The sequence below is a fragment of the Zootoca vivipara genome, chromosome 6, assembly GCF_963506605.1.
Source record: "Zootoca vivipara chromosome 6, rZooViv1.1, whole genome shotgun sequence".
NCBI classification, from domain to species: domain Eukaryota; kingdom Metazoa; phylum Chordata; class Lepidosauria; order Squamata; family Lacertidae; genus Zootoca; species Zootoca vivipara.
The window spans coordinates 56,763,187-56,787,484 of NC_083281.1; the positions used below are offsets into that span (position 1 = coordinate 56,763,187).

A 24,298-nucleotide genomic window follows, 5' to 3' on the forward strand; every position below is an offset into this window, starting at 1 on the left:
AAAAGACAAATTCATAACAAACAGCAATAGCACACAGCTCCTTTATTCATGATTGTAAAATACAGAAGCGTGCCCTGGCATGTTCAAAGGCCCAGAACAGCCTCTGTCCCCTAATGCAGCCTGTTGGGTCACACAGAGGTCCCATCAGCAGGAGAATTGGATTGTGCATCTTTCTTCTTTTCTTCAGGTTTCATGGCTGGAAATAACAACACCTCCTGCAAAAGAAAGAGGCATTTTTCTCAGACCACCAACACCTCTCCCCACCCCCCACAATTCCTGCATGAGGAGGCCTAAGAGCCACTGTAGCAAGATCTCTAGCACTTTTTAATGCTGGATTAGTTGAGAGTCCCAAACTAAGACCGCTTGAGATGCATGAACCATATTTTCAGTCATTTACATCAAACACATACTTATTGTAATAGGCTACCCTTAATCACATGGTTATTCCAGGCAGCTTCCAACATATCATAAAATACACATGTACATAATATAGCTAAAAACAGTAATCAGTAAAACCAAGCATAAGTCCTCAAACAGTATATGGCACAGACAGGCCTTGGCTTGGTGGAAGGAACTCACAAAGAGTCTGTGCCTACCTTAATGTTGTTTGAGTCAGTCAGGAACATGGTTAGGCGGTCGATGCCCATGCCCCAGCCTGCTGTAGGGGGGAGCCCGTACTCCAGAGCCGTGCAGAAGTTCTCGTCAATAAACATTGCCTCATCATCACCTGCACTTTTTGCCTGGGAGAAGGGGGTGGAAATTAAAAGCTGGACCAAGGGGTCATCCTTGGAACTAGAGTCTGCAGCCATAGAACTCCCTTGGGAAGAGATTTCAAGAGGCCCCTGGAGATGGACTGCTAAGGCTTCTCTTTGGCAACTGGGTCTACAAAGTCAGAGGACAATGGGACAGGGAATGTGGTCAAGCCCACACCTGCCACTCCACCAATATGCTCATGGAGCCTCTTATTTGGCAGCTGGGGGTTCACAGTGGACTGTGTCACAGTCAAAAGACACCACACAGGAGTTAAGAAGGCATTGGGGGGGGCAGGCTTTGCCAGCCTGGTGGCCATACAACTTTACAAAACATCTGGAGGGCACTAGGTTGGAAAAGACTGCTCGGAGCCAAAGGATCAGGGAAAACCATGTAGAGCACAATGAACTACACCAGTGTCTGACAGGATGCCCATCTAGCCTAGTCGTCTCTCTGTACAGCATCTCAGTCCAAAATCCTTTAGCTGTATCCCATCTGGAACCTTCTAAATGCTAAGTATGTGCTCTGTTCCCAAGCTTTTGAGACTTTCTCACAGATTTCTCTCTGTTCCTCCTCTTAAGTGAGATGACATACATTTAACTAACATATGAGATAAGGCACAGCCAAGGTTACAAAGAGAAAAGCAGGAATTGATCTGGGGTAGGAGGGGAGGTGATGCCACAGAGGCACAGTACATCTACTGCAAATCCAGGAGCTGGCTGAAGGAGGCAGACATTGCATCTAAGTCTTAGGCCACTAAGTGGATGAGGCACATAATACATGTTATAGGCTTTAAACTAGTGAACAGTATCTCTTAAGACATGGGTCAGCAAACTAAGGCCTGTGAGCCAGATCAGGCCCAATTGCCTTCTAGATCCGGCCCATGGATGGTTCGGGAATTGCCGCGTGGATTGCCAGTGTGCATGTTCTTTCCCTCTCCCCCCACAAGGTCTGAGGGACAGTGGACCGGCCCCCTGCTGAAAACGTTTGCTGACCCCTGTCTCAATACTTTTCCCAGAATTCTTCCTATAAATTGAAGCACCACATCCTAAAACACACAGGGCATCAAATTAACCCAACTATTCTTCCTCCAAGGAATTCAAGATTATGCTTGTTGCATCACTCCTTTTTTAAAGTCTTTATTATTTTCACAACTGCCCTGTGAAGCAGGTTAGGCTCAGACAGAGCAACTGGCTCAAAGAAACTCACTGAGCTTTGTGGGAATCTGAATCCAGGCAACAGGCAACACACACTAGAAATATTGGGACCAAGGGTGAGGGGGAAATGCAAGGAGGGAAAGGCCAGCTCAGCTGCACATGGGAGTTCTATGGTGACACAGTAAGTATGATGGCTATCTGAAATACAGCTTATTCACACCCAAAGACCAATGGCTTTATCTCAGCAATCTCCCCAGTTTCTACCTACATCATTTGTTTAGATTTGACAGGACAAAGTATCCATTGTTCATTCATGTGCTTGAGGGAGACATTGTAGAAATCAGCACCTGCCCTCCCACCCAACACTGGGTGGTCCATCCTCCTGCTACAGGGCCTCATCACTAGGGAAAAATCACCCCAGTGAGTTCCTGCAACATGCAGGCCCTCCCTTGACAGACACAAATCATTAGCATTACATAGGGAAGGAGGCTGCAGCAGCCAAGATGACCGAGAGCCTCACAGAAAAAAGCACAGCTCAAATGGCCACCTATGCAAACTTCACACCTTAGCCTGATCTTCAAAAAGCTCCCGCTGCAGAAAAGGATCATTCAATTCTGTGTAGGCATTGCAGATCTCCTTCTTCATCACAAAAAGCTCAAAGCGTTCTGTCAAGCCCTGCCGACGGCGATGCCTGCAGAGAGAAAACAGGACCCGCAAGCTATTCAAACATGTTGTAGGAGGGTGAACAAATTCCTATATCAAACACATATGGTCTACAGACTAATTGTGGACGCAGGTGGTGCTGTGGGTTAAACCACAGAGCCTAAGGCTTGCTGATCAGAAGGTTGGCAGTTCAAATCCCCGTGATGGGGTGAGCTCCCATTGCTCGGTCCCTGCTCCTGCCAAACTAGCAGTTCGAAAGCACGAATTCAAGTAGATAAATAGCGGGAAGGTAAACGGCATTTCTGTGCGCTGCTCTGGTTCGCCAGAAGCGGCTTAGTCATGCTGGCCACATGACCTGGAAGCTGTATACCTGCTCCCTCGGCCACTAAAGTGAGATGAGCGCCACCACCCCAGAGTCATCCATGACTGGACCTAACGGTCAGGTGTCCCTTTACCTTTTTTACAGACTAATTAAACAAATTCTACTCTATAATGCATGTAACATTTCTGCACTGTCTCTAGATTCTAAAATCTGGTTATCAGGTCTGCATAGTTAATTCTATTTTATAGGACATGGCAAGGAGCACAACACCCTTATTTCCCCCAATCCAGCTTTCCCAAGACATTCACCAAACTAGCAAACCATAAAAAGAATAAAAATTTGCCTTAGCAAAATACATTTCTGCCAGCTTTCGGAACACACAGAGAACAGTTGAGCCATTCATGACATACGAGTGTACAGACACCCCTTCTCCCTGCTTACCATTTTGCCAGAGGACTCATGATCTGAGGGTGATCACAGATAAATGTGGGGTTAATGCACGTAACTTCCAAACATTCCCCAACCAGCTGGAAAACAAGAGGGGATGGAAGAGAGAGTGAGAGCCTTCACACTGTTGCTTTAAACAATTGTTGTCTTGGAAAGTGGCGTAAGATGGGAAAACCCTGCTGATCCTTTTCATCATCTGATGAACACGTCCATAGCAAAAAATAAACTGTCTGAGGACACACTTTCAGGGCTACCCCATTTCCCATAGCAGGCAGTCCACCTTTTTAGATTCACTTTGCACACAGAACATCAGGAAGCAGGACCCTTCTGTGTGCAGAAGCAAAAAGTCACAACCTCAGAAGAATTCCGAAAAACCTGCCTGCCTCTGGGCTTAGTAGAACAAGCTCCACCTCCAACCATCCATCCCTCTGGGCTCTGCCTCACATGCCTTTGGGGTGCAATACACTCTTTCCTGTGGCACTTTGAGAATTTTGACTAGGCTACGTTCAGCACCATTAAGCAGAGACAGAGAACAGGAGAACCCAAATGTTAAGAGAGATTACAAAGGACCCTTACCTTATCAAGGAGCCTGGCTGTAGTCCGGGGGGGCGGGCATTCAACCCCCCTCTCTTCACATATAGCATCAAAGAATTTACGAGTCTCTGTGTGCACAGTATGGATATATTAGTGAAGCCCCTGCCTGAATCCCTTACCTAGATGCATGAGAAGGGCTGGAACCACTTGCATTTTTCCATCACTGGGAATGGTAATGGCCACCAGTAATTACAAAGCAAATAGTATGAAAGCCATTGGCAAAAGTAGTATCAATTCAGAGCTAGAATAACATTAACCCAAAAAACCTACCCATCCCTCTTAGCAATCTGTTAGACTACCCCTCCAACAACCCTGAGAGCAGCCCAGGTGAGGCAGAGACACACTCCAAGCCTGTTCTCATACTCAATATAAGGACCTTGGGCACCTGGCGTATTTTACTTGTCTTGTATGTTCTCGACATAAAATGAATTGCTACAAACAAATCAGATTTGTCTCCTTTTACCTTCTGTATTAAACTGATCTGTAGCAGGAAAGGTCACTCCCAATATTTTCTCCAGCTCATCCACCATACTAATTTTGCGGAAGGGTGGTGTGAAGTCTATCTCATAGGACTGTCCATCTGGGCCTTCAGGGTGGTACGTCACCTTGTAGCTGCCAGTGATGTGTTTCACCATCCCTGCAAGAGAAGAGCTCCTCTTTATGCCTATCCATGTCTGTTTACTGCTCAAATTCTCACAAAGATCTTGTCTCCGCCCCCTTCTTCAATATTGTGGTCACCAACCTGAGAGCATTTGTTCTGTGATCTCCATCAAGTCATGGTAGTCTGCATATGCCATGTAAAATTCACAGGTTGTGAATTCTGGGTTGTGAGTTAAATCAATGCCTTCATTCCGGAACTGGCGCCCAATTTCATAGACCCGGTCTATTCCGCCAACCACTAGCATCTACAAAACACGAAGACAGTTGGCCCCACCTGCTTTGTGAAGGGGCATTTGTTTTGCACCTAAACTGGTCTTAGAAGCAAACCCTGAGACTAAGACCACCTCAGGGCCCACTCCAACAGGACTCTCCTAGCTTCCCCCAACCAGGGCCAATAACTAATCTGTGAGTAAGAAGGAATCCAGGAGACTGAGAGGAAACATGTAAACAACTTTGGGAGGGGGGAATATAATCCAGTGTCACATGGAATAATTTGCATCTCAATATGAACAGCAGAACATTTAACCTGACCCAAAAATTTCAACAGAAACCAGTGGAGAGGACAAGGGTGCAGGGACCGTACCAAGAACATGATGCAAATGTGTTTTCTGCAGTTCATACAAAAGCAATCAAACATCTGCTGTCATAATCAGTGCAAGTTGGTCTCCATGTCCACCCAATGGTCTGACATGACTCAACTGCTTGGGCAGTTCAACAGGCCCATTAGTATGGGAGATGCACAGCCTTCAAAAACCTCCATCTTGATGGCATTCTTATGCAGAACTTATTCCTCTGAACTTTCTGAAACGTGTACTTTAATCAGTTCTGGCCTCAGCTTGCACATTAAGCACAAAGGGGATGCTGTGAAATATTCAGACATTTTTGGGGCATCAGACCAATAGAGTGAATGTATTTTATCCTCTTTGTCTGCTGCTCTCTCTGACAGTTCACCTTGTGGTAGAGTTCTGGTGCTATTCTCATGTACAAGTCCATGTCCAGCTCATTATGGTGGGTGATAAAAGGTTTTGCCACAGCCCCTCCAGGTATGATGTTCATCATGGGAGTCTCAATCTAATCAAAGAACAAGCAAACATGAACTACAAATGATTCATTGGCTCTCTCATGCCACACAGTAGCCCCCACCTTCAAAGTTGATTTTCTGAGGCATGTACTTGAGAACTGAGGCTCTTGGCCCAACCTCCAAAAGCTTCAGGTTTAATGGGAACAGCCAAGCAAGAACAAATACAGCTGCCTGGCTGACAAGGGTCAGAGATTATAAGCCTTTTAGGTAATGCTAAGGTAAGCATGGGGTCACGAAGAGTCGGACACGACTAAACGACTAAACAACAACAACAACAACAAGGTAAGCACACCAGCCCCTTCTGTTTTGTTTTTTGTCTCTATGGGTATTATGGGAGGACGACAAATGATTGAAAGCTGGGTGTCCCAGAGGTGGGAATGTGCAATCTTACCCCCCTTTTCAGTGTGAACTTCAGTAAAAGTGCTGCTCCTATCTATAAATATATTATTTTATATTTCATGGGTGGGGTTGGCTCTCTCTGCTGTATTTCATCTTCCTTTTGGATCTGCCAATTTTTGTTGTTGTTATTGCTATTATTATTATTATTATTATTATTATTATTATTATTATTATTATTTGGTGTATCTGCAACGCAGCATTAATTAAAAAGCTACATCCCTCACACAAAATCTCTTCAGAATGCTTTTGCTCTGGTATTAAGGCCAAGAGACCAAGTACCACAAAGCCAAAGTGTGTGTGCATTATGGCATTAATGCAAACTACACGGTGCTATTTTGTTCTTCCCTCCAGCCAGCTGGGAGCAACAACCCATGAATCACACCTTATCCAGAAGTCATGGGTTGTCTCTTGCAAACAAACCACAATTGGAAAACCAAATACAATTCTTGGCTTCACATTGTGGTTTGTTTAGATTTATTTAGATCAAGAGCACAAATTCAGACACTACGCTAGCACACACTTTTTATACTCCCAACTGAACAAAGGAAGGAGTGAAATGTGAGCTCTCAAACTGTGTACACATTATGGTGTAGATTCAAACCTCAGTTTACTGATACATGTGAATACAGCCCAACACACACTAGATCCTTTTCTACATTTCATTAAATGGAAAGAAGGTCATCTTGTATGCTCTTTCAATTCAAGGAACACCAAACTTTAAAAGCATATATAGCCAAAAGAGGCACCCCTAGTCCAACATCCCACTTTCAGAGGAGCCAATCAGATTTTTTTTTAAAAAAACACACTAATAACTAGGGATACGATGAAAGTGAAGAAGTAGGAGTAACACAGGCACCCCCAAACTTCGGCCCTCCAGATGTTTTGGACTACAATTCCCCTCATCCCTGACCACTGGTCCTATTAGCTAGGGATCATGGGAGTTGCAAGCCCAAACATCTGGAGGGCCGCAGTCTGGGGATGCCTGGAGTAACATATAGCACTATCTATGCACACAATGCTTACCTCCAAAAAGCCCAATTCATCTAGGAAGCTTCGAAGGTATGTTATCATTTTTGCTCGGACTATGAATTTTTGCCTTACAAAGTCATTAAGAATTAAATCCAGGTATCTCTGCCGAAATCTGGTTTCCTGCAAACAATGGCTAGATTTAGTGCATAAAACATACCAAAGGAAAACCAAAGTAGACTGGATAACCTCAGGTGTTATCAAGTGAGCTACTGAATAGCAGCTCCAAGAAAGATACCTTGTCTTTCAGCCCAAAATGAAGATGAGGTAGCATGTGAAGGCATGGAGCTAGGAGGGTGATTTGATACGGAATGATGCTCAGTTCCCCTTTCTTTGTCTTGCCAGGATTCCCTTGGACCCCAATAATGTCCCCACGACGGAGCTTGTTGTTAATGTGCATATATTCTTCTTCAGATTTGTAGTTTCTGGGGGTGGGGAGGATTAAAAATTTTTACTAAAACAACTCTTTTTGGCAAGCATTTCCCCAACCCCAGTTAGTCATATGGTTAACTTAGGTCCATTAATATCAATGGGTATATATACAAATTAAAGTTAGTTGGATATAACGCATTGTAGGGGATTTCTAGAATGTTTAAAGTGAGCCAGAAAGGAAGTTCCCTTGGGACAATATCCCGTAGAACAATTATGGAGGCCCAATGACATCATACTTTCATTTTCAGTTCCTTTCTGCCCCACCCCACCACTGGGACTCACAGAAGGCAGTAACTGATAAAAGCAGTTAAATGCTGTTTACCTGGAGTTTGCCATAACTTGCAACTTAACTCCCTCCCCACGAAGATCATAAAATATCAACTTTCCTCCAGAGGCTCGTTTGGCATGAATCCGGCCTAAATGACAAAAGTGACAAAAGAAAAATGCCTCAGATGCCATCAGTTACAATAAGAAGCCTGGAAAACACATACGAGTTCTGGATGGCAGCACATAACATACAACCTTTCACTGAGACCTTACCAAAGGTCAATTGCACAGAATTTGTAGCAACTGAAGGACAAAAGCCACCTTGCTTACTTCAAATGCCACCCTATTTCTTCAACTCCATGAAACTTATTGCAGCTTCACTGTTCCCGTAAGAGAAGCAATCAGTGACATTCCTTCTCTTGCTTAGAAACTACCTACACAGCACTGCAATAAGTCTTCACTGTAAAAAAAAATGTGGGGAATGTGACAATCACTTTCATTCCCAGAATCCCAATATGAGCCTTTACCTGCTAGTCTCACTGTAACATCAGTAAGATGATCCCCTGCCTGTAGGTGGTTGTACTTTTCTATAAAGTCTGACAGTGAGATATCCACATGAAACTTGTGTGGAAAGGGATCTTCAGAAGTGCCTCTCAGTTGCTGGATGGCCTGACTGCGGATCTTGTAGTATTGCTATCGGTACAAAGGAGACAAAGATGTTTGACAATACTGTACACAAATTAGTACACGGCATTCGGTCCCAGAAACCTGTTTAACCTAAGACAAGGAGCACCTCGCGGTAAGCATCAGTATTCCAGTGATAGATCTGGAAGGAGCAAATAAAAATGTGGAGGAAGGAAAGGCTGCCTTTCTCCACCCTGCTTGAAGTTTTTGCCAACAAGAGAAGCTCTCAGCCAGATCCTTGAGAGGATCCCTTTGGAAATAACATAGGTGCATTTGCACCAGGCCACCCAAGCAGTGCCTTAACCGTGGGCGCAGATAAGGGAGCCAAATCTGGCAGAAGCTTCGGCGTTTTTGCCCAATAGCCAGCTGCGCAAAGACCCAAGCCAGAACCACTCACAGATTCCCAGCCCACAACGGCTCCCTCTCCGTCAAGCCACCCACTTAGTCTCCCCCCCCCCACGCCCGGCTTGGACAGCCTCGGCGAAGGCGGCTTCTCACGTTGGGGTCGAGGTTTTCCTCGTCCTCAGTCGCGCAGGCGGCGGGCTTTGGCGGCAGTTTCTCTCCCTGCTCCTTCTGCTTCGCCTGCTTCTCAGCCACTTTCTTCTCGGCCTTCAGGCGCCGCTTCAGCTCGCTAAAAGGGAACCGAGAGTCAGCGGCGCTTCCCTTCCCAGTGGCCCTTTCCCGCAACTAACACCCCACCCAGCGGGCCAGACACCGACCTCGCCTGCCCAAGGGCCTGACTGCTCCCGCAGAAGCTCCGCAGCGGCCAGGCCGGGCGGAGACCCAGCAGCAGCAGCCGCGCTGCCGCCGCCACGCCGAGCATAACAGAGGCCGCGGCGGCCGGCTCCGGCACTCACTTCTTGCTGAGGCGGGGCTCGGCCTCCCCGTCCAGAGGGCTTGTCGTGGCGGGCGCCGCCATCTTCAGGGCCGGCAGGTGCTTCTTCCACCCACAGGAAACAAAAGCGAAAGCACTTCTGGGTCAGCAGCCGCTTTTCCCGCAAGTGGCCACGCCCTTTCTCGACAAAGCCCCGTCCGCGTCTGCGCAAACTGGAGCGCGGCGGCCGCAAAAGGAAATCTTCCGGTACGTTGCCGCCGCCGTTGAAGGGAGGAGTGGGCGGAGTGCAACGGGTCAAGTCGCCCCGCCCCTAATCTGAGCACGCGGGTGCCCCTGAGCGCGTGCAGAGTGCCAGTTCCCTTCCAGGCAGAGCAGCCCGTAGGCGGCGTCGGGTCGGAAGTGGGGTGCCCGAGCAGCCCGTCGCGGGGCTCGTCCTTCCGCTGCAGTCCCAGCTGCCCGGACGATGCTGGGCACAGCGGAGGCCGAGGGTGAGGCGGATGGCTCTGCCCCGCAGCCTCGGCTGTTCTTCCAGCGGGAGGACGGCAGCCCCCTGAGCTTCTACGTGCGCCCCGGGGCAGCCAAGGTGGAACTGGCCCCGCTGATCCTGCGCCACGGCGGGCGCCTGTGCCGCGTTCAGGAGCCGGGCGCGGTGCTGCTGGCCCGGCCGGGAGAGGTGCCGCCGAGAGCCTCGGGGGTCTTCATCTCCGCCAGCTACGTCGCCGACTGCGTGGCCCGCCAGGAGCTCCTGCCGCTGGAGACATACCGCCTGCAACCGCCGCCGGTCACCGCGGACGCGGGCGGTGCCGAGGGCCGCCTGCCCTTCAGCGAGGCGGAAGACCGGGCCATCCTCCTGCACCTGCGGAGGAGCAAGAGAGGCAGCAGCGGCAGGCGGGCAGCCGGCAGTGGCAACGCTGTCTGGAAGGAGATGGAGGAGGCCCGGGTGACGCCGCACTCCTGGCAGGCCATGCGCGACCGCTACCTGAAGCACCTGCGGGGCAAGGAAGACCTTTGCCTGCCTCCCCAGAGACGCAAGCTCAGAAGCTCGTCTGAATCTGCTGCTGGTAAGCAGGGCTGCTTTAGCTGGAACGGGCTAAAAGGCCTCCTGCCGCAGCACAGGATCAGAGCACCTGCTTGGCATGCAGAAAGTGACCCAGGTTCAGTCCCTGACATCATCTCCATCTAGGGCTGGGAAGGAGTCCTGCCTGAAGCCATACAGAGAGTCACTACTGCCAGTCAGGACCAGTAAGGCCTGGCAAAAGGATGCTTTCCTAGCCGGAAGGCAGCAAGGTGGCCATATCTGGCATCACTGCTGCATTATGGTGAGGGAGCTTGTCTGGGGCACCCTGGCCCACCTCCTGCTTCCACCTTCCTGGTTGTCAAATACTACCACTTCTATTGCAGGTTTTTGTCCCTTCTGGGCTTCTATATTGCCCAGAAATGAGACTTTGGCCTGGTGTTGGCCAAAGGAGTCCCCACAGGCAAAATTCTCCCTTAGGGGTTTTTCCTCCTGCCTTCTCCCTTCTCTTCACACCTTTTCTGCCTCCAAGCCCTATCATGGGAACATACTGTAATTCGAAATCTAGGAAAGTAGCTTCCTGCTTCCTTCTCAGTCCTGCCTTTGGTCAACACTGCGCTTCACCCTGTCATTTCCTCATGACATCTCATATGCTTTGAAGCTCCTGCTTCTGCCTGCTGGTGACCTGCCAAGTATTTCCCCCGTGAGTGTGCAAGTGTTTCATGCACACACACACCTTTCACTCTTCTCTTCTTCCCCACCACTCTTGTTCAACTCCCTACTGTCCTTTGACTATTCCCCCCTCCCCCCCTCCAGGCTCCAGTTTCCCAGTCCATGATCGCCTTGCCTCTGGATTGCTTACCCCTTTGGAGGGGTATCCACTCCACCCTTAGGATTCTTCAAATCCTCTGGCTTCTTGCCTGTTCAGTGCTGCTCCTTCTGACTTGTGTGAGGGTCTTCCCCACCCAGTGTTCAAAACTCCCATTGTTTTAGGTGCGTTTTGCGACAGGGAATTTCATTAGCGTGATCAGTTTCTGAGCTCTGGGTGTAGTACGGTACTGCGCCTAAAGATTTTAGATTAAAACTGAAAAATGGAAGGAAAGCAGAACCTTTTTCTGCCTCCCCACATCCAGCTACTCTCTGAAGACTGGAGAAGAGACCCTCATAAAAATATTAGGGGGGTGGGCAGGGGAAGGACTAGACCATGTGAAAAATGAACATAATATTTTAGCTGCAGTTCATTCATTTTCAGCTTTGTATTCTTGTTATTAAAAAACATACCTAGACATTCTGTTGTTGCACCCATAACCTAGGTTTAAGGTGCCATTTAGCTGCTAGCTTTCATATCTCAGTCCCCAGCCTAACTGACCCTTTGTTTCCTCTGGAAAAGAGAGATTTTTTTGCAGTGCAGCGGGCCTGCAGCTTATATTCACTTTAGCTGCACAATCACAACCTTACATATTGGGGGGGGGGCAGAGAATAAATAAATCATGTCGGAAAAGCCCATCATTCCCCGCTCCATTAGCTAGCTGAGGCCAGTGGGGCTTCAGGAACTGAAGCTGCCATTTCCTTCTCCCATTTTTCAAGGGCCCATGGCACCAAGCAAGGTGGTAATTGGTGCATCATCACAAAGGTGGGAAATGTGGCCTGGATGACTTTTGTCACAGTGAACCTCAACATACCTTTGTCTTTAGCAGCCTCCCAAAGTACGGAAGTCAAGGATGTCCCCCAGCCAGAGGATCAAAGCCATACTGTGGAAGGATCAAAGGTACATAGCATTTTCCAGACAGCTAACAAAGAATTTGAAGACAATGGGGTACAGGTGCCTTCGCACTGAGTGTTTTAGCATATATAATGACTAAAAGCAGAACTGATTACATTTATTTGACATTTTGGCCTTGGACATTGGCAAACGTAACTTGTTTGTCACTGGCTATTTAGCCTGGAATTGCTAGGTTTCATTAAGGCACCTTTTCCTGGGTGATATAGGCAGTGCTGTGTGCCAACCTGTTCATTCCAGTGTTGTCCCCTTATATTTTTTCAGACCATATTTGTAGCAATCCTACCCCCCGCCCCATTGCAGTGTCAGCCTGTGTTGTGCGTGTGCCAGTAAACACCCTTGAGGCATTTCAGGATTGCCATGTGCTTTTAATTGGAAAAATGCTCCTTGCAGCTTCAGAGAAGGAACTAGTCATTAACCTCCCTGCCTCCCGCACATGGGGAACAGGGATTAACCAATTAACTAATGATGCAGCCTGCTAAACGGGAACCATTTTAGAGGTAGAAGCTGCCGAAGGAGGCTTCTGATTAATGTTTCTGTTTCACCTTTGCTGATTCCTAGACCATTCTGCACTATAGGAAGTGTCTGTTGTCTGATGTTGCAGTCATGGAGTCTCTCGCTCTTCAGAGTTGGTGCAGCTGTTCCTTGCTGCCTTCAGGAGCAGGGCTGCACTCCTCTCTCTGCCTTCTTTCAGACCAGAGAAGCCCTGCTCAACTCTGGGGGTGGGTTGGGGGAAATATAACCCACCTCTACCAACTTATTATATGCTCCCAAAAGAACATGCTCTGGCTCCTTTTCCTCCCTCTCTCTCTGAGGCTTATAAACCATTAGTGGGAGCCTCAAGCCTCAATGCCCACCTTTACCTGCAGCCCAGCCTGACTCATTACTGGTGGGGCTACTTGTGAATAAGAGCCACCCATGCAGCTTACCCTTTAATTTGCTTCAGGTTGATTAGAAAAAAAACGTATCTTCTGCAGTGCCGAAGGGGAAGGGGCCCCTGGTCAACTTTGTCCACCTGGCAGATTCAAAAGCCTCAGAAGGAAACTTCTCCAACCCCATTGTCATTTTTCCCTTTTCTGTACGTTCTCTAACTCTTCACTATCTTGTTTGAGATGGAGTGACTGAAACAGAATTTCCCCATCACAATCCGAGTACCAGGCCCCAGAAACTGACAGTAATCTGCACTTTTATAGGCTTACAAAATTTACAAAGAAGCAGTGATCTTGAACTGTCCTAATTTGCCTTCTAGGGAGACAGTGAGAGCCCCAGCTCCACAGAATACACCTTTTCAGAACACGTGGCGCTCGAGACCTCTGAAGAAGAAGCACCTCCTAATCCCAAAATCAGGGTGCTTGAGTTTGTATCTGGTGGAGATTCTGCTGGGCCCCCAAACCAGCCCCCAGTGGCAGAGCAGCAGCCTGCAGCTCCCTCAGCTGTGGAGGTGGCCATGGCAGTGGAGGACATGAAGCGTTTCATGAAGAAGTTTGACGTGGACCTGGCAACTGTGACACAAGCTTTTTTGAAAAACAGTGGGGAAGTGGCAGCTGTGGAATATTGCCTGCAGATGGGGCAGTGCTTGGGTGGCTGCCCTCCTTGGAGCAGGCAGGATGACGTGGACTTGCTGAAGGGGGATGACAACCTCAGAAGCAAGCTAGTGGCAAAATACGGAGCAGAGAATGTGAACAGGCGCGTGGCATTCAGGAAAAGTTAGCTTGCGGCAGCCATGGTTTACTGTAGGAGGGCAGCAAACGGCCCTCTTCTTTCTCACACACATTTCTTCAGTGGGAGTTTTCTGAGTGTCAGTCTAGAGGGAAAGCCTCTGGAGGCCAGCAACCTGCGGTTACTGTCTTTATGACTGAAAGCACAGCAAGCTGTTGTGATGGAGACACCGTTCTTTGAGACTTTCCTTCTCCTCACTTCCATTTGTACACAAAGCCTTTATTTACTTCACAGGAGATTTGTGTGGACCTGGCACAATAAGCCTCTTTATTCTCCCTTCACCAGCTTGCCTTAAGTTGGAACTTAGGTGTGGCAGTGGCTGATTCTGAGGTACTTGGCAACAGACAGCCACACATTTTTGGCTCGGCTTTAGCCAACCCCCTAAAGTTGGAGCATTGCTTGGGTCTTCCTGTGGGGTCGTTCCCCACTCCTCTCTCCAAACGTGCTTCCACCCAGTCAAGAATACGCAGTAGCACTGATGCATTTAGTCACTGGAATGATTTCTGGAGCCAGAACACCCCCACTTAGATACACATACACCCCACCTTATCATTTAGGCTAACAAGAGTGCTGAGAGGGAGCACCTACATGTCCTGTAGCAAATGGACAGTATTGCTCATCATCTTGGCTATACAGACGCTGGCCTAGGATTCATTGTAGAAGAACATTTCATCATCATTATTTAATTGGTATGGCGCCTTTCGTACGGCATGAACATGAAAATATTTATATAATTAAAACATTACAAAAGTAGTCATAAACAATAAATAAAACACATCCGTAATTGAACAATTTCCACACAAATCATTATAAGATCTAAAAATACAGATACAAAAATTGAAAATCAATAACAGCAGCAACAACAAAAACCCACCTAAAAAAGACTCCACCTAACTTTTTAAGGTGGTTTATCTAGTTAAAATAAGGTAGCAGATGACACAGAGACTGCAGACTTAATTTTTTAAAAATAGATGTAGAGAAGGGCAAACAACTTGTATGATGGTCTTGGTGTATGTGATAAATTTCTGCCACATCATGGCAAACACTCCTTGGATAGAGGTGCAGTAGATATAGGTATGTATTCAGATCTCATTAGCTTCCTTGAGTTAGTAAGGAAAGAGAAATCAGAGCTGAACAGCCATGTATGGAACAAATGAGTGAACAGAATCTGTCTGTGCTCCCTTCCTCATTAAATGCCACGTCCCCTGAATGTTCTGTCCAAATCATGCGGCAACAAGGTGTTATAGTTGCCAACAGTAACGTATCTCTTTGAGAGAGTTTTTTAAGAGTTTTTAAGAGTTGTGAAATACAAACATCCAGGAGCTCAAAAAGATCAGTACAGCCAGATTAAGGTGGTTTACACAACTGATTAGAGCTACACTGGCCACTGCCAAAGTATATACGTTTTCACATGCTTTTAAACTTGATCACTCATCCATGAACTGGCCCTTAAGGCATTATCAAAGGCTCCAACTATGACTCACCAACCTCGGAAAGGTTATGCTATGAAATGAATACATTCTATCTAACCATCACTTTTGGCCAGCAAGGCTGCCCACCTCTTAGCATCCCTGCCCCTGTATGATGGTGATGTTGTGGCGTGTTCATGAACATTCTAACTTCTCAAAGAAAATGTGGGAGCAGCTAGGGTGTTAATGTTCAGTGTTGTGTCTATGAGGCAGGTGGGAAACTGCTGTAAATGGTAGAAAATGTCAGCAGAGATGGAAGGTGGCAGGAAACCAAGACAAAAATGGTCCTTAATGATAGTGGAAAACAGAAAAAGGGAGCACTGTCAGGATTGAGGCAAGTCTCCACTGCCAAATTCATCTGGACTGTAAAAATCATGACTGTTATATAAATAAAAGCACATGTGGATCGTCATAAACCCTAAAAGGAAATGGCCAATTTGATCATCTTGTATCCAGCCATACCTTGCTGAAGCAAGTAGAACAGCAACCGCATTGATTGGAACCAGGCTTGATGTGAACTTTGTTACTGAAACAGATCAGATGTGTGAACTTTGTTAGAGGGCTTTTCACGCAGAAGCTCCCCATGAATTCTTCAAGACTAAATTACATTTCAACTCCTTTGCAGAGGTCTCAAGATTAGTGGTGTAGGAAGTGGGGGGCAGGTGGCCCCAGGTGTCATCCTGAGGGGGGTGACAGAATGCTCAACACGCTCGCTCCTGGCCCCCGAAATAATGTGGCTTCGGGCAAACAACGCCGCAACGCTCCTTCTGCTGCCTCTACCAGTTGCCCTGGTGGCAAAGAAGAAGCAGGGCGTGGTGGGGGGTGGAGGCTGAGGGTGGAGAGAGGTCAGAACCTCCAGGACACCTCCTCTCCTCAGGGAGGCCACATGACAGCCTGGCTGTGCGTGCATCGCCTTAGACCGGGATCGCTTCTCCGGTATGGGCTCAGGCGGAGGTGGGAGCGACTTGCGCGGGAGCACGCTGTTCTATTTCCCACCCCCCTCCCCTCGCCTGCCTTCTCCTTTCCCCCACCCAGGGAGATTCGGGGGGGGGGGTTGGCGGGCAGGCGGGCGTCTTCTCTTCTCTCAAGCAGCTCAGTTAACTGCAAATCTCAGTGGGGAGGAAAAACAACCCAGAAAATGGACTTGTTCTCCTCTCACGCGCGCTAAAGCCAACTTCCTTGTTAGGAAGTCTCCATGTAAAAAACGATCACCTACAGTGGTTCCTCTGCTACAACCAACACCCCCAAAAAGAAAGATGCCGAGGAGAGTTTTATCCACCTCCGCTTGCCTCAGTTTTGCTACAGTCCTGATTCTTTTCAGGGGATCCAGGGCTCAGTTCCCTTAGAGCTGTTGTCTTTCAGGATCCCCCACCAACCTAACCCATATTACTGTAATCCCAGAGGGAGTTTTTGCCACAGGCTATTAAACAGCTTACTCTGTCTGGCAATAGTCCAATACATACTTACATTTGTTGCTGGTGTTTATGGAGCGACATCATGCATCCCCTCCAACATTTCTCCCAAGAAAATAGGGATGTCCTATTCCATTACTACTATTACTATTACTACTACTGGTGTGTGTATCTTTCAGATGCCTGAAATTGCAGGTGATGTTTCCAGGCTCCTTTTGCTTTCCTGATTGACAAGAGGTGTTTGGGCATAAAAGAGGTCTAAAGCCATACTCTTATGCTCTTCCTCAGACCTAACTAGCGGATAGCCCAGTAGCTTCAAGGCATCCTTACAGACCTCTTGCAACTTTGCTATTTCGAGATAAGGAAGGGCCTTCCTCCAAGCCTGTGACACATTCACTGCGTCCCTGGCGTCAACATCAAAGGCCTGCTTGCCAAGGCCCTGCCCATGGGTGATGTTGTGCACCCAGGACTGAAGGTTGGGAGAGAAGGGCAGCCCTGCAAAACTGTAGAGCTGAGCAGCCTTGGTCAAGGGATTGCGGGCAATATCTTCATACCGCACCAAGAGGTAGCGATCCTGGAGAGTGCTGGGAAGGGCCTGCCTGCCTTCAGTGTAAACCTCAACATGACTTTTGCAAATCTCCCGCATGGCAGTGTAGGGCTTCGTATCCATTGCATTCCTCTTGTGTCTCACCAGAATCCCCGTGTCCCGGGCCAAGCTACTTTCTATGTTCTTGCGAGAGTGGAAAACGGCTCTGGGGTCACGGACCAGGTGGATGATTTTGAGGTTCAGGGAGGGGTCATTGAGGAGAGGATAGAGCACCTTGAGGTCAAAGATCCGGACCACCTTCAGAACAACGTGGCTGTAAGACCTGCAGGCCTCTTCCACTTTGCTGAAGGGGGATTTCCTACAGAGTATCTTGCAGGCATGCTTGGAGATGAAGTCACTGCGCTGGAAGGAGTCGCACACTGGTGGGGAACACAAGGCCCGGCTGGTCTCCCACTGGAAGAGATCCGACACATTTCTCTTCTGTGGAAGGTAGGCATCGAAGACTGACATGTCGCACTTGAAGACCGACCGGATGAGGTCCCGCACCGCCATGTGCAGGACCTTGGCGCTGTTTTGGTACATGGTTGCCCAGACGTGCCAGGCTGGCTCCATCATGTAGAAGGCATCAGGGTGTTGGCTGAAGATCTGCCCAACGAAAGAAGACCCTGACCTCCAGGAGGAGAGGATGAGAATGTGCACCTGGGATGGCTCCTGCGCCAGGGGACATTCCCTGCCATGAAACTGAGACCAGAAGGTGAGGGCAATGACCTGTATCGCCAAGATCACAAGAACCACTAACCTGGTCAGCTTCAGCATCGCAGCCCAAAGCCTTGAGGGTGGATAGAGAGAGAGAAAGAGAGCACATTTCAGAGAATTGAACCACTATGCTCCTAGGGCCAAGACCTTTCAACACCCATCTTGTATTCAGAATTGGAGAGCTGTTTGAGTGCTAACTGGAAAAAGCACTTGTAGACAGGCTAAGGAAGGGCTGATCAAATCCATTGGTTACAACTTGGACAAATTCTGGCTTTTGCAAATAAGTTGGCCAGAACAGATAAATATTCTTAGGTCCATGATGTTTTCTAAATATACATGCGCATATTCGGCTGTCACTTTGAAAGGGTGTGTTGTCAGTCATATAAAGAATGGTTAAATAGGAATTGTAGAGAAACAACTGACCTGATGGCAACCTGGGAATTGGGTCTGGGCAGAAGACAAAATGGCAGGAGACATGGGTCTAGGCAGCCCCTGAGAGCCCCACTTCTTAAAGACGTGCTCAAAACAGCATATTGATGGTACTGCATCCCAAGCATCCTGATTATCCCGTTATGGCACATCAACAAAAACTTTTCTCCACAATGGTGGAGGAGTGGCAGCAAAATGAGGACATTCTGCTACACATGGTGGCATTGCCCCTGGATCTGTGTGCTCAGGGCAGAGATTATTGCTGAAATTGCAGGAATTATGAAGCAACCCATAGATCCTGATCCCACTGTAGTCCTTTACTACCCTACTCTGTCATAACTAGCTCATGGTATTTCTCCTGCCTCTTACCTGTCTGGAAATTGCTCATCAGCGGCAGTCTTAGGCTGGATGAAGTATGGCAAATTGCACTATCATAAAAGCAACACGGAAGCCGTAAAAATGCAACAACACAGAATTCTACGCAGAGTGGTGCAGGGCGACGATTTTGTTGACACGTGGTTTCTCTTCACAGCATATATGGGAGGGGGAACACAAGCTGAGACTTTGGGAAAGACCTTTCCCCACATTTATATCACAACAACCCTTAGCAGGGAGTACTCCAAATTATTACTCTTAACCCTCTTTGAATTGCTCATAAATTATTCATGGGCACCATGTTCATTTCGCTGGGAAGGCAAGCGAGCTGGCTAGCAATGCCTCTTCTGCACAGATGAAAACATCCAATGTCAAGAAAGCAAAACCCCAGGTTGTCGGCAGCCTCAACCCGGGACCAGAAGCACAGGCTCTTGAACAGGCAAACCATGCAAGGTGCTCCCTCCCCTCTCCACACACGTCAGTCTCACACACTGCTGGGTTAATTCCAAGAGGGGCAGCTGTGTCAGGACAAGCTGCAAGAGCACATTCTGCCCAACCGGCTCTCAACAGTCTGGATCTGACACGTGGGAGTTTTAGGAAGGTCTATATCTAAATCAAATCCCTTATGAATACACAGTGGAAGTGAGGAACAGGTTTAAGGATTTAGATTTGGTGGACAGAATGCCGGAAGAACTATGGATGGAGGCTCGTAACATTATACAGGAGGCAGCAACGAAAACCATCCCAAGGAAAAGGAAATGCAAGAAAGCAAAATGGCTGTCCAACGAGGCCTTACAAATAGCGGAGGAGAGGAGGCAAGCAAAATGCAAGGGAGATAGGGAAAGATACAGGAAACTGAATGCAGATTTCCAAAAAATAGCAAGGAGAGACAAGAGGGTCTTCTTAAATGAGCAATGCAAAGAAATAAAGGAAAACAATAGAATGGGGAAAACCAGAGATCTGTTCAAGAAAATTGGAGATATGAAAGGAACATTTCGTACAAAGATTACCATAATAAAGGACAAAAGTGGTAAGGACCTAACAGAGGCAGAAGACATCAAGAAGAGGTGGCAAGAATACACAGAGGAATTATACCAGAAAGATATGGAGGTCTCGTACACCTCAGGTAGTGTGGTTGCTGACCTTGAGCCAGACATCTTGGAGAGTGAAGTCAAATGGGCCTTAGAAAGCATTGCTAATAACAAGGCCAGTGGAAGTGATGATATTCCAGTTGAACTATTTAAAATTTTAAAAGATGATGCTGTTAAGGTGCTACACCCAATATGCCAGCAAGTTTGGAAAACTCAGCAATGGCCAGAGGATTGGAGAAGATCAGTCTACATCCCAATTCCAAAGAAGGGGAGTGCCAAAGAATGCTCCAACTACCGCACAATTGCGCTCATTTCACACGCTAGCAAGGTTATGCTTAAAATTCTACAAGGCAGGCTTAGGCAGTATGTGGACCGAGAACTCCCAGAAGTGCAAGCTGGATTTCGAAGGGGCAGAGGAACCAGAGACCAAATAGCAAACATGCGCTGGATTATGGAGAAAGCTAGAGAGTTCCAGAAAAACGTCTACTTCTGCTTCATTGACTATGCAAAAGCCTTTGACTGTGTCAACCACAGCAAACTATGGCAAGTTCTTAAAGAAATGGGAGTGCCTGATCACCTCATCTGTCTCCTGAGAAATCTCTATGTGGGACAAGAAGCTACAGTTAGAACTGGATATGGAACAACTGATTGGTTCAAAATTGGGAAAGGAGTACGACAAGGTTGTATATTGTCTCCCTGCTTATTTAACTTATATGCAGAATTCATCATGCGAAAGGCTGGACTAGATGAATCCCAAGCCGGAATTAAGATTGCCGGAAGAAATATCAACAACCTCAGATATGCAGATGACACAACCTTGATGGCAGAAAGTGAGGAGGAATTAAAGAACCTTTTAATGAGGGTGAAAGAGGAGAGCACAAAATATGGTCTGAAGCTCAACATCAAAAAAACCAAGATCATGGCCACTGGTCCCATCACCTCCTGGCAAATAGAAGGGGAAGAAATGGAGGCAGTGAGAGATTTTACTTTCTTGGGCTCCTTGATCACTGCAGATGGTGACAGCAGTCACGAAATTAAAAGACGCCTGCTTCTTGGGAGAAAAGCAATGACAAACCTAGACAGCATCTTAAAAAGCAGAGACATCACCTTGCCGACAAAGGTCCGTATAGTTAAAGCTATGGTTTTCCCAGTAGTGATGTATGGAAGTGAGAGCTGGACCATCAAGAAGGCTGATCGCAGAAGAATTGATGCTTTTGAATTATGGTGCTGGAGGAGACTCTTGAGAGTCCCATGGACTGCTAGAAGATCAAACCTATCCATTCTTAAGGAAATCAGCCCTGAGTGCTCACTGGAAGGACAGATCGTGAAGCTGAGGCTCCAATACTTTGGCCACCTCATGAGAAGAGAAGAATCCTTGGAAAAGACCTTGATGTTGGGAAAGATGGAGGGCACTAGGAGAAGAGGACGACAGAGGACGAGATGGTTGGACAGTGTTCTCGAAGCTACGAACATGAGTTTGACCAAACTGCAGGAGGCAGTGCAAGACAGGAGTGCCTGGCGTGCTATGGTCCATGGGGTCACGAAGAGTCGGACACGACTAAACGACTAAACAACAACATATGGATGCACCCACAATATTTTTGTGTGGCTGGGAACAGTTCCCTCTCTGCTGCATCTTCCACTGGGCTACCCACCCCTTTACCCTCCCTTGGACTTCTCCTTCTGTGCATTCACCAGCTGCTGGTGGCCAGTGTATAGCTTCTCTGCAATGAAGGAAGCAGCTGGCCTCTTTGCTTCTCATCTTCCAGGGGGTCGTTGGGGCAACACCTTCCATCTTGTGGGAAGAAGGGTGGGGTTTTATTTCACTTGCTAAGCAGGCACCCCTAGGCCCTTACCTCTGCCGTTCCTTCTGCCAGATCCCTGGCAGAGTTCATCCGATAGGGATTACTTGCTAATGCAGGTCAGTGTCTCTCTCTTTGATCCTGGGCATCCAAGCAGCATGGCAGAAACAGACACATGCTCCCCCACTGGCAGGCACACACTTTCCCCCCACAGAGCCTCCCATCTCACTCACCTCCCGTTGATCCAGGAGCCTCCTGGGGTCGCAAGCCCAGCTTCCGTGAGGAGCCACAAGCAACAGGAAGAGCTGGTTGTTCCCTGGTAGCAGATCTGCCCGGTCCTGCACTGCTGGGTGCTCTGTGGTGTGAAGGCTGCTGCCAGGAGGAAAGGAGGGAACTCCCAGGAGAGGCACCAGCTCCAACCTGTGGAGGTGTGTGCTGAGAGGGCGAGGGTGGGAAGGAGCTATTGGGCCAGCACACCTCTTCTGTGCTGAGGAAACAAAAGATGCCTGCAGGAAAGAGGGTTGGTATCCCAATCCCAGGGCAGTGTGACACAATGACCTGAGGTGCTGCTGCCCACCTATGCCAGCCCAAAGTTTCACTGCGGTATCCAAGGCATGGCAGGCTCCCCTCTTGACTGCCACCACCAGAGACCCAGAGCCACCTGGCCAAAAATAGATGTGACAGAGCTGCAAGACCACCTTCATGGCCAATGTCCACACCCCCTCCCCTCTGGCAATCCTTGGTGCTCCTTCTCCCTGGGTCACAGACTTCCAAAAGAGCAGCTCCAGAGGGTGCTGCCCTACTGCTGTCCTCTGCCCGGGTCCCTCCCAGCAGATGAGCAAGGGTGGGAGCCCAGCAAGCTGCAAGGGCTGCTACACTGAGATCCAGGGAAAGGCCATGCCTCTTGTTCCCTGGAGAGGTAACCTTGCTGCTGAGCATTTGCCTGTGGGTCTGTGCATGGGCAGAGAAATGCAGAAAAGGTGGGTGGGTGTGGACACACTGCATAGGCAAACACTCTCCCTTTGCTCACTGGTTGGGTAACTTGGTACTATAGTCCAAAATGCTAGGAAACGTAAATGCTAAGAAGCTTTCCTCATCCCCCTCCCCTCTTTGACTCTTGTGATCCCTTTTATGCGGGCATACCTCGTCTTTTGATCTAGCAGAGTCTGCATAGGGCAGGAGAAGGCTTGGCCTTAGAGGGAGAGGGGTGGGCAAGGGAAGGGGCAGGAAAAGTGAGCAGCCACTGAACTTGGCATCAGACAGGAGCTTCTTCTATAGGAAGTTTAAGACTGACTCTGCGGGGATCTGGCGCACCCTGTAAACCAAACCCTTTCTGCTAATACATCAGTCTCCCTCCAACAGTAACCTTCTGCTGGGAGACTGGAAAGCAGCCAGGCCTGCTCCAGGAGGCTGAGAGCCCAGGGATGGCTGAATGGGCAGTGATGGATGGGAAGGAAGGGCCGGGCTCCTTCTACTGCCAAGCACAGAGGCTGAGGCTTCCTCCCCGCACTTGGGCTTTTGTTCTTATTGTTTAGGATCCGGCTGGTGGCTACTGATATAGGACAGGCATCCTCATTGCCTAAGCGGATCTGCCCACAGTTTCTTTGTCCTGTGCCTAAAATGTGTGTCCAATAGGTTTTCCACTCGGCCCATGCTTTCTAGGCACAGGTCTGAGTACTTTTCCATTTGCCCTGCACCACTCTGCGAAAACCCACTGTTTCGGAGATGAACCAGAGCAAACATCAACCTGCAGAAAACCCAGTTGCCATTTGCTCTGATTCAGTGGTAAAGAACAGGTTTCCCTAGGTGTAAGGGGTGGACCAAGGAGAAGTGTGGACGAGCTCACGGTGGGGTGAGCTCACGGTGGGGCATTGGACCAAATGATCCAATGGTTTTCTTCCAGTCCTGATGCTTGACAAAATTCCTCCTCTAACTGTGATATTTGTAAAATGGATTATCTGACGTTACTGGCTTTGTGAACACAAAGTTCAGGGAGATTAACTTCTTGGATCATATGACAGAAAAAGAGATTAGCGCAAAGCTAAGGACCCAAAGACAAGCAGATGGGTGGGAGGAGAACGAATGACATCTTCAATGGCTGCTGCTTGGGGGAGAGCTGACCGTAAGGGTAAGCTTCTCTGGGCATAGAATCATAGAATCATAGAGTTGGAAGAGACCACAAGGGCCATCCAGTCCAACCCCCTGCCAAGCAGGAAACACCATCAAAGCATTCCTGACAGATGGGCAACTTCCTGGATGATGGAAAAGCTCCCACAGTGCTCCCCTTCTTGATGCCCTCAAGTGAAACCAGAATCTCGCTGCATCCCAGTGGCATCGTGGGGGGGGTATGGTGGCAATGGCCCTGGGTGCAGAATTCTGAGGGGGAGCAGCCCAGCTCCCCTACAACAGGCTTCCTTGCCAAGGCTGTGCGGCTGCCACCTTCCAGACCTGTGAGGAGGTGAGCCATGCCCAGGCCTGCATCTCCTTGCAGCTGGCAAAGGGTCACCAACCCCTGGGCAGAACTCCCACCAGATGGAACTCAGACTTTTTCTAGTCTGTACCAGTCCTTCCCTGGGGTCTCCCCCC

At 48.3% G+C, this 24,298-nt stretch overlaps 3 protein-coding genes across 5 annotated transcripts; 1 reads left to right on the top strand and 2 right to left on the bottom strand.

The window, feature by feature from the left end:
• Positions 1 to 25: 25 nt before the first annotated feature.
• On the bottom strand, positions 26 to 9,494 carry KARS1 (lysyl-tRNA synthetase 1). Of its 2 annotated transcripts, none has more exons than XM_035117637.2 (14): positions 9,340 to 9,494; positions 8,981 to 9,113; positions 8,326 to 8,491; positions 7,854 to 7,947; positions 7,338 to 7,524; positions 7,097 to 7,222; positions 5,545 to 5,664; positions 4,676 to 4,838; positions 4,397 to 4,570; positions 3,916 to 4,001; positions 3,334 to 3,419; positions 2,472 to 2,598; positions 597 to 740; positions 26 to 215 (listed from the first exon to the last, which is right to left on the bottom strand). In XM_035117637.2, exons 1-14 carry the CDS (start codon positions 9,399 to 9,401, stop codon positions 129 to 131), a joined length of 1,755 nt encoding a protein of 584 aa, XP_034973528.1. In that variant the 5' UTR covers positions 9,402 to 9,494; the 3' UTR covers positions 26 to 128. The 2 variants fall into 2 exon arrangements, with proteins under 2 accessions (XP_034973528.1, XP_060131981.1); XM_060275998.1 differs by lacking the exon at positions 9,340 to 9,494 and adding an exon at positions 9,202 to 9,321.
• A 19-nt stretch (positions 9,495 to 9,513) lies between these two features.
• TERF2IP (TERF2 interacting protein) lies at positions 9,514 to 16,263 on the top strand. Of its 2 annotated transcripts, none has more exons than XM_035117639.2 (3): positions 9,514 to 10,378; positions 12,030 to 12,100; positions 13,362 to 16,263. In XM_035117639.2, exons 1-3 carry the CDS (start codon positions 9,781 to 9,783, stop codon positions 13,821 to 13,823), a joined length of 1,131 nt encoding a protein of 376 aa, XP_034973530.1. In that variant the 5' UTR covers positions 9,514 to 9,780; the 3' UTR covers positions 13,824 to 16,263. The 2 variants fall into 2 exon arrangements, with proteins under 2 accessions (XP_034973530.1, XP_034973529.1); XM_035117638.2 differs by having other exon boundaries at positions 12,027 to 12,100; positions 13,362 to 16,256.
• Positions 16,264 to 16,887: 624 nt separating this feature from the next.
• On the bottom strand, positions 16,888 to 18,075 carry LOC118086785 (carbohydrate sulfotransferase 4-like). Its single transcript, XM_035118776.1, has one exon. The coding sequence runs from the start codon at positions 18,073 to 18,075 to the stop codon at positions 16,888 to 16,890; it is 1,188 nt and encodes a 395-aa protein (XP_034974667.1).
• Between the last annotated feature and the right edge of the window lie 6,223 nt (positions 18,076 to 24,298).

Bases quoted from the DNA above. Each gene is read 5' to 3' on its own strand.
- TERF2IP (XM_035117638.2), top strand. From the start codon at position 9,781: ATGCTGGGCACAGCGGAGGCCGAGGGTGAGGCGGATGGCTCTGCCCCG. The intron at 10,379-12,026 runs GTAAGCAGGGCT...CTTTGTCTTTAG, and splicing joins CTCGTCTGAATCTGCTGCTG to CAGCCTCCCAAAGTACGGAA. The intron at 12,101-13,361 runs GTACATAGCATT...TTTGCCTTCTAG, and splicing joins ATACTGTGGAAGGATCAAAG to GGAGACAGTGAGAGCCCCAG.
- LOC118086785 (XM_035118776.1), bottom strand. From the start codon at position 18,075: ATGCTGAAGCTGACCAGGTTAGTGGTTCTTGTGATCTTGGCGATACAG.
- KARS1 (XM_060275998.1), bottom strand. From the start codon at position 9,305: ATGCTCGGCGTGGCGGCGGCAGCGCGGCTGCTGCTGCTGGGTCTCCGC. The intron at 8,492-8,980 runs GTGAGAAGCCGC...TTGTACCGATAG, and splicing joins AGGAAAACCTCGACCCCAAC to CAATACTACAAGATCCGCAG. The intron at 3,420-3,915 runs GTAAGGGTCCTT...CTTGTTTTCCAG, and splicing joins CAGCCAGGCTCCTTGATAAG to CTGGTTGGGGAATGTTTGGA.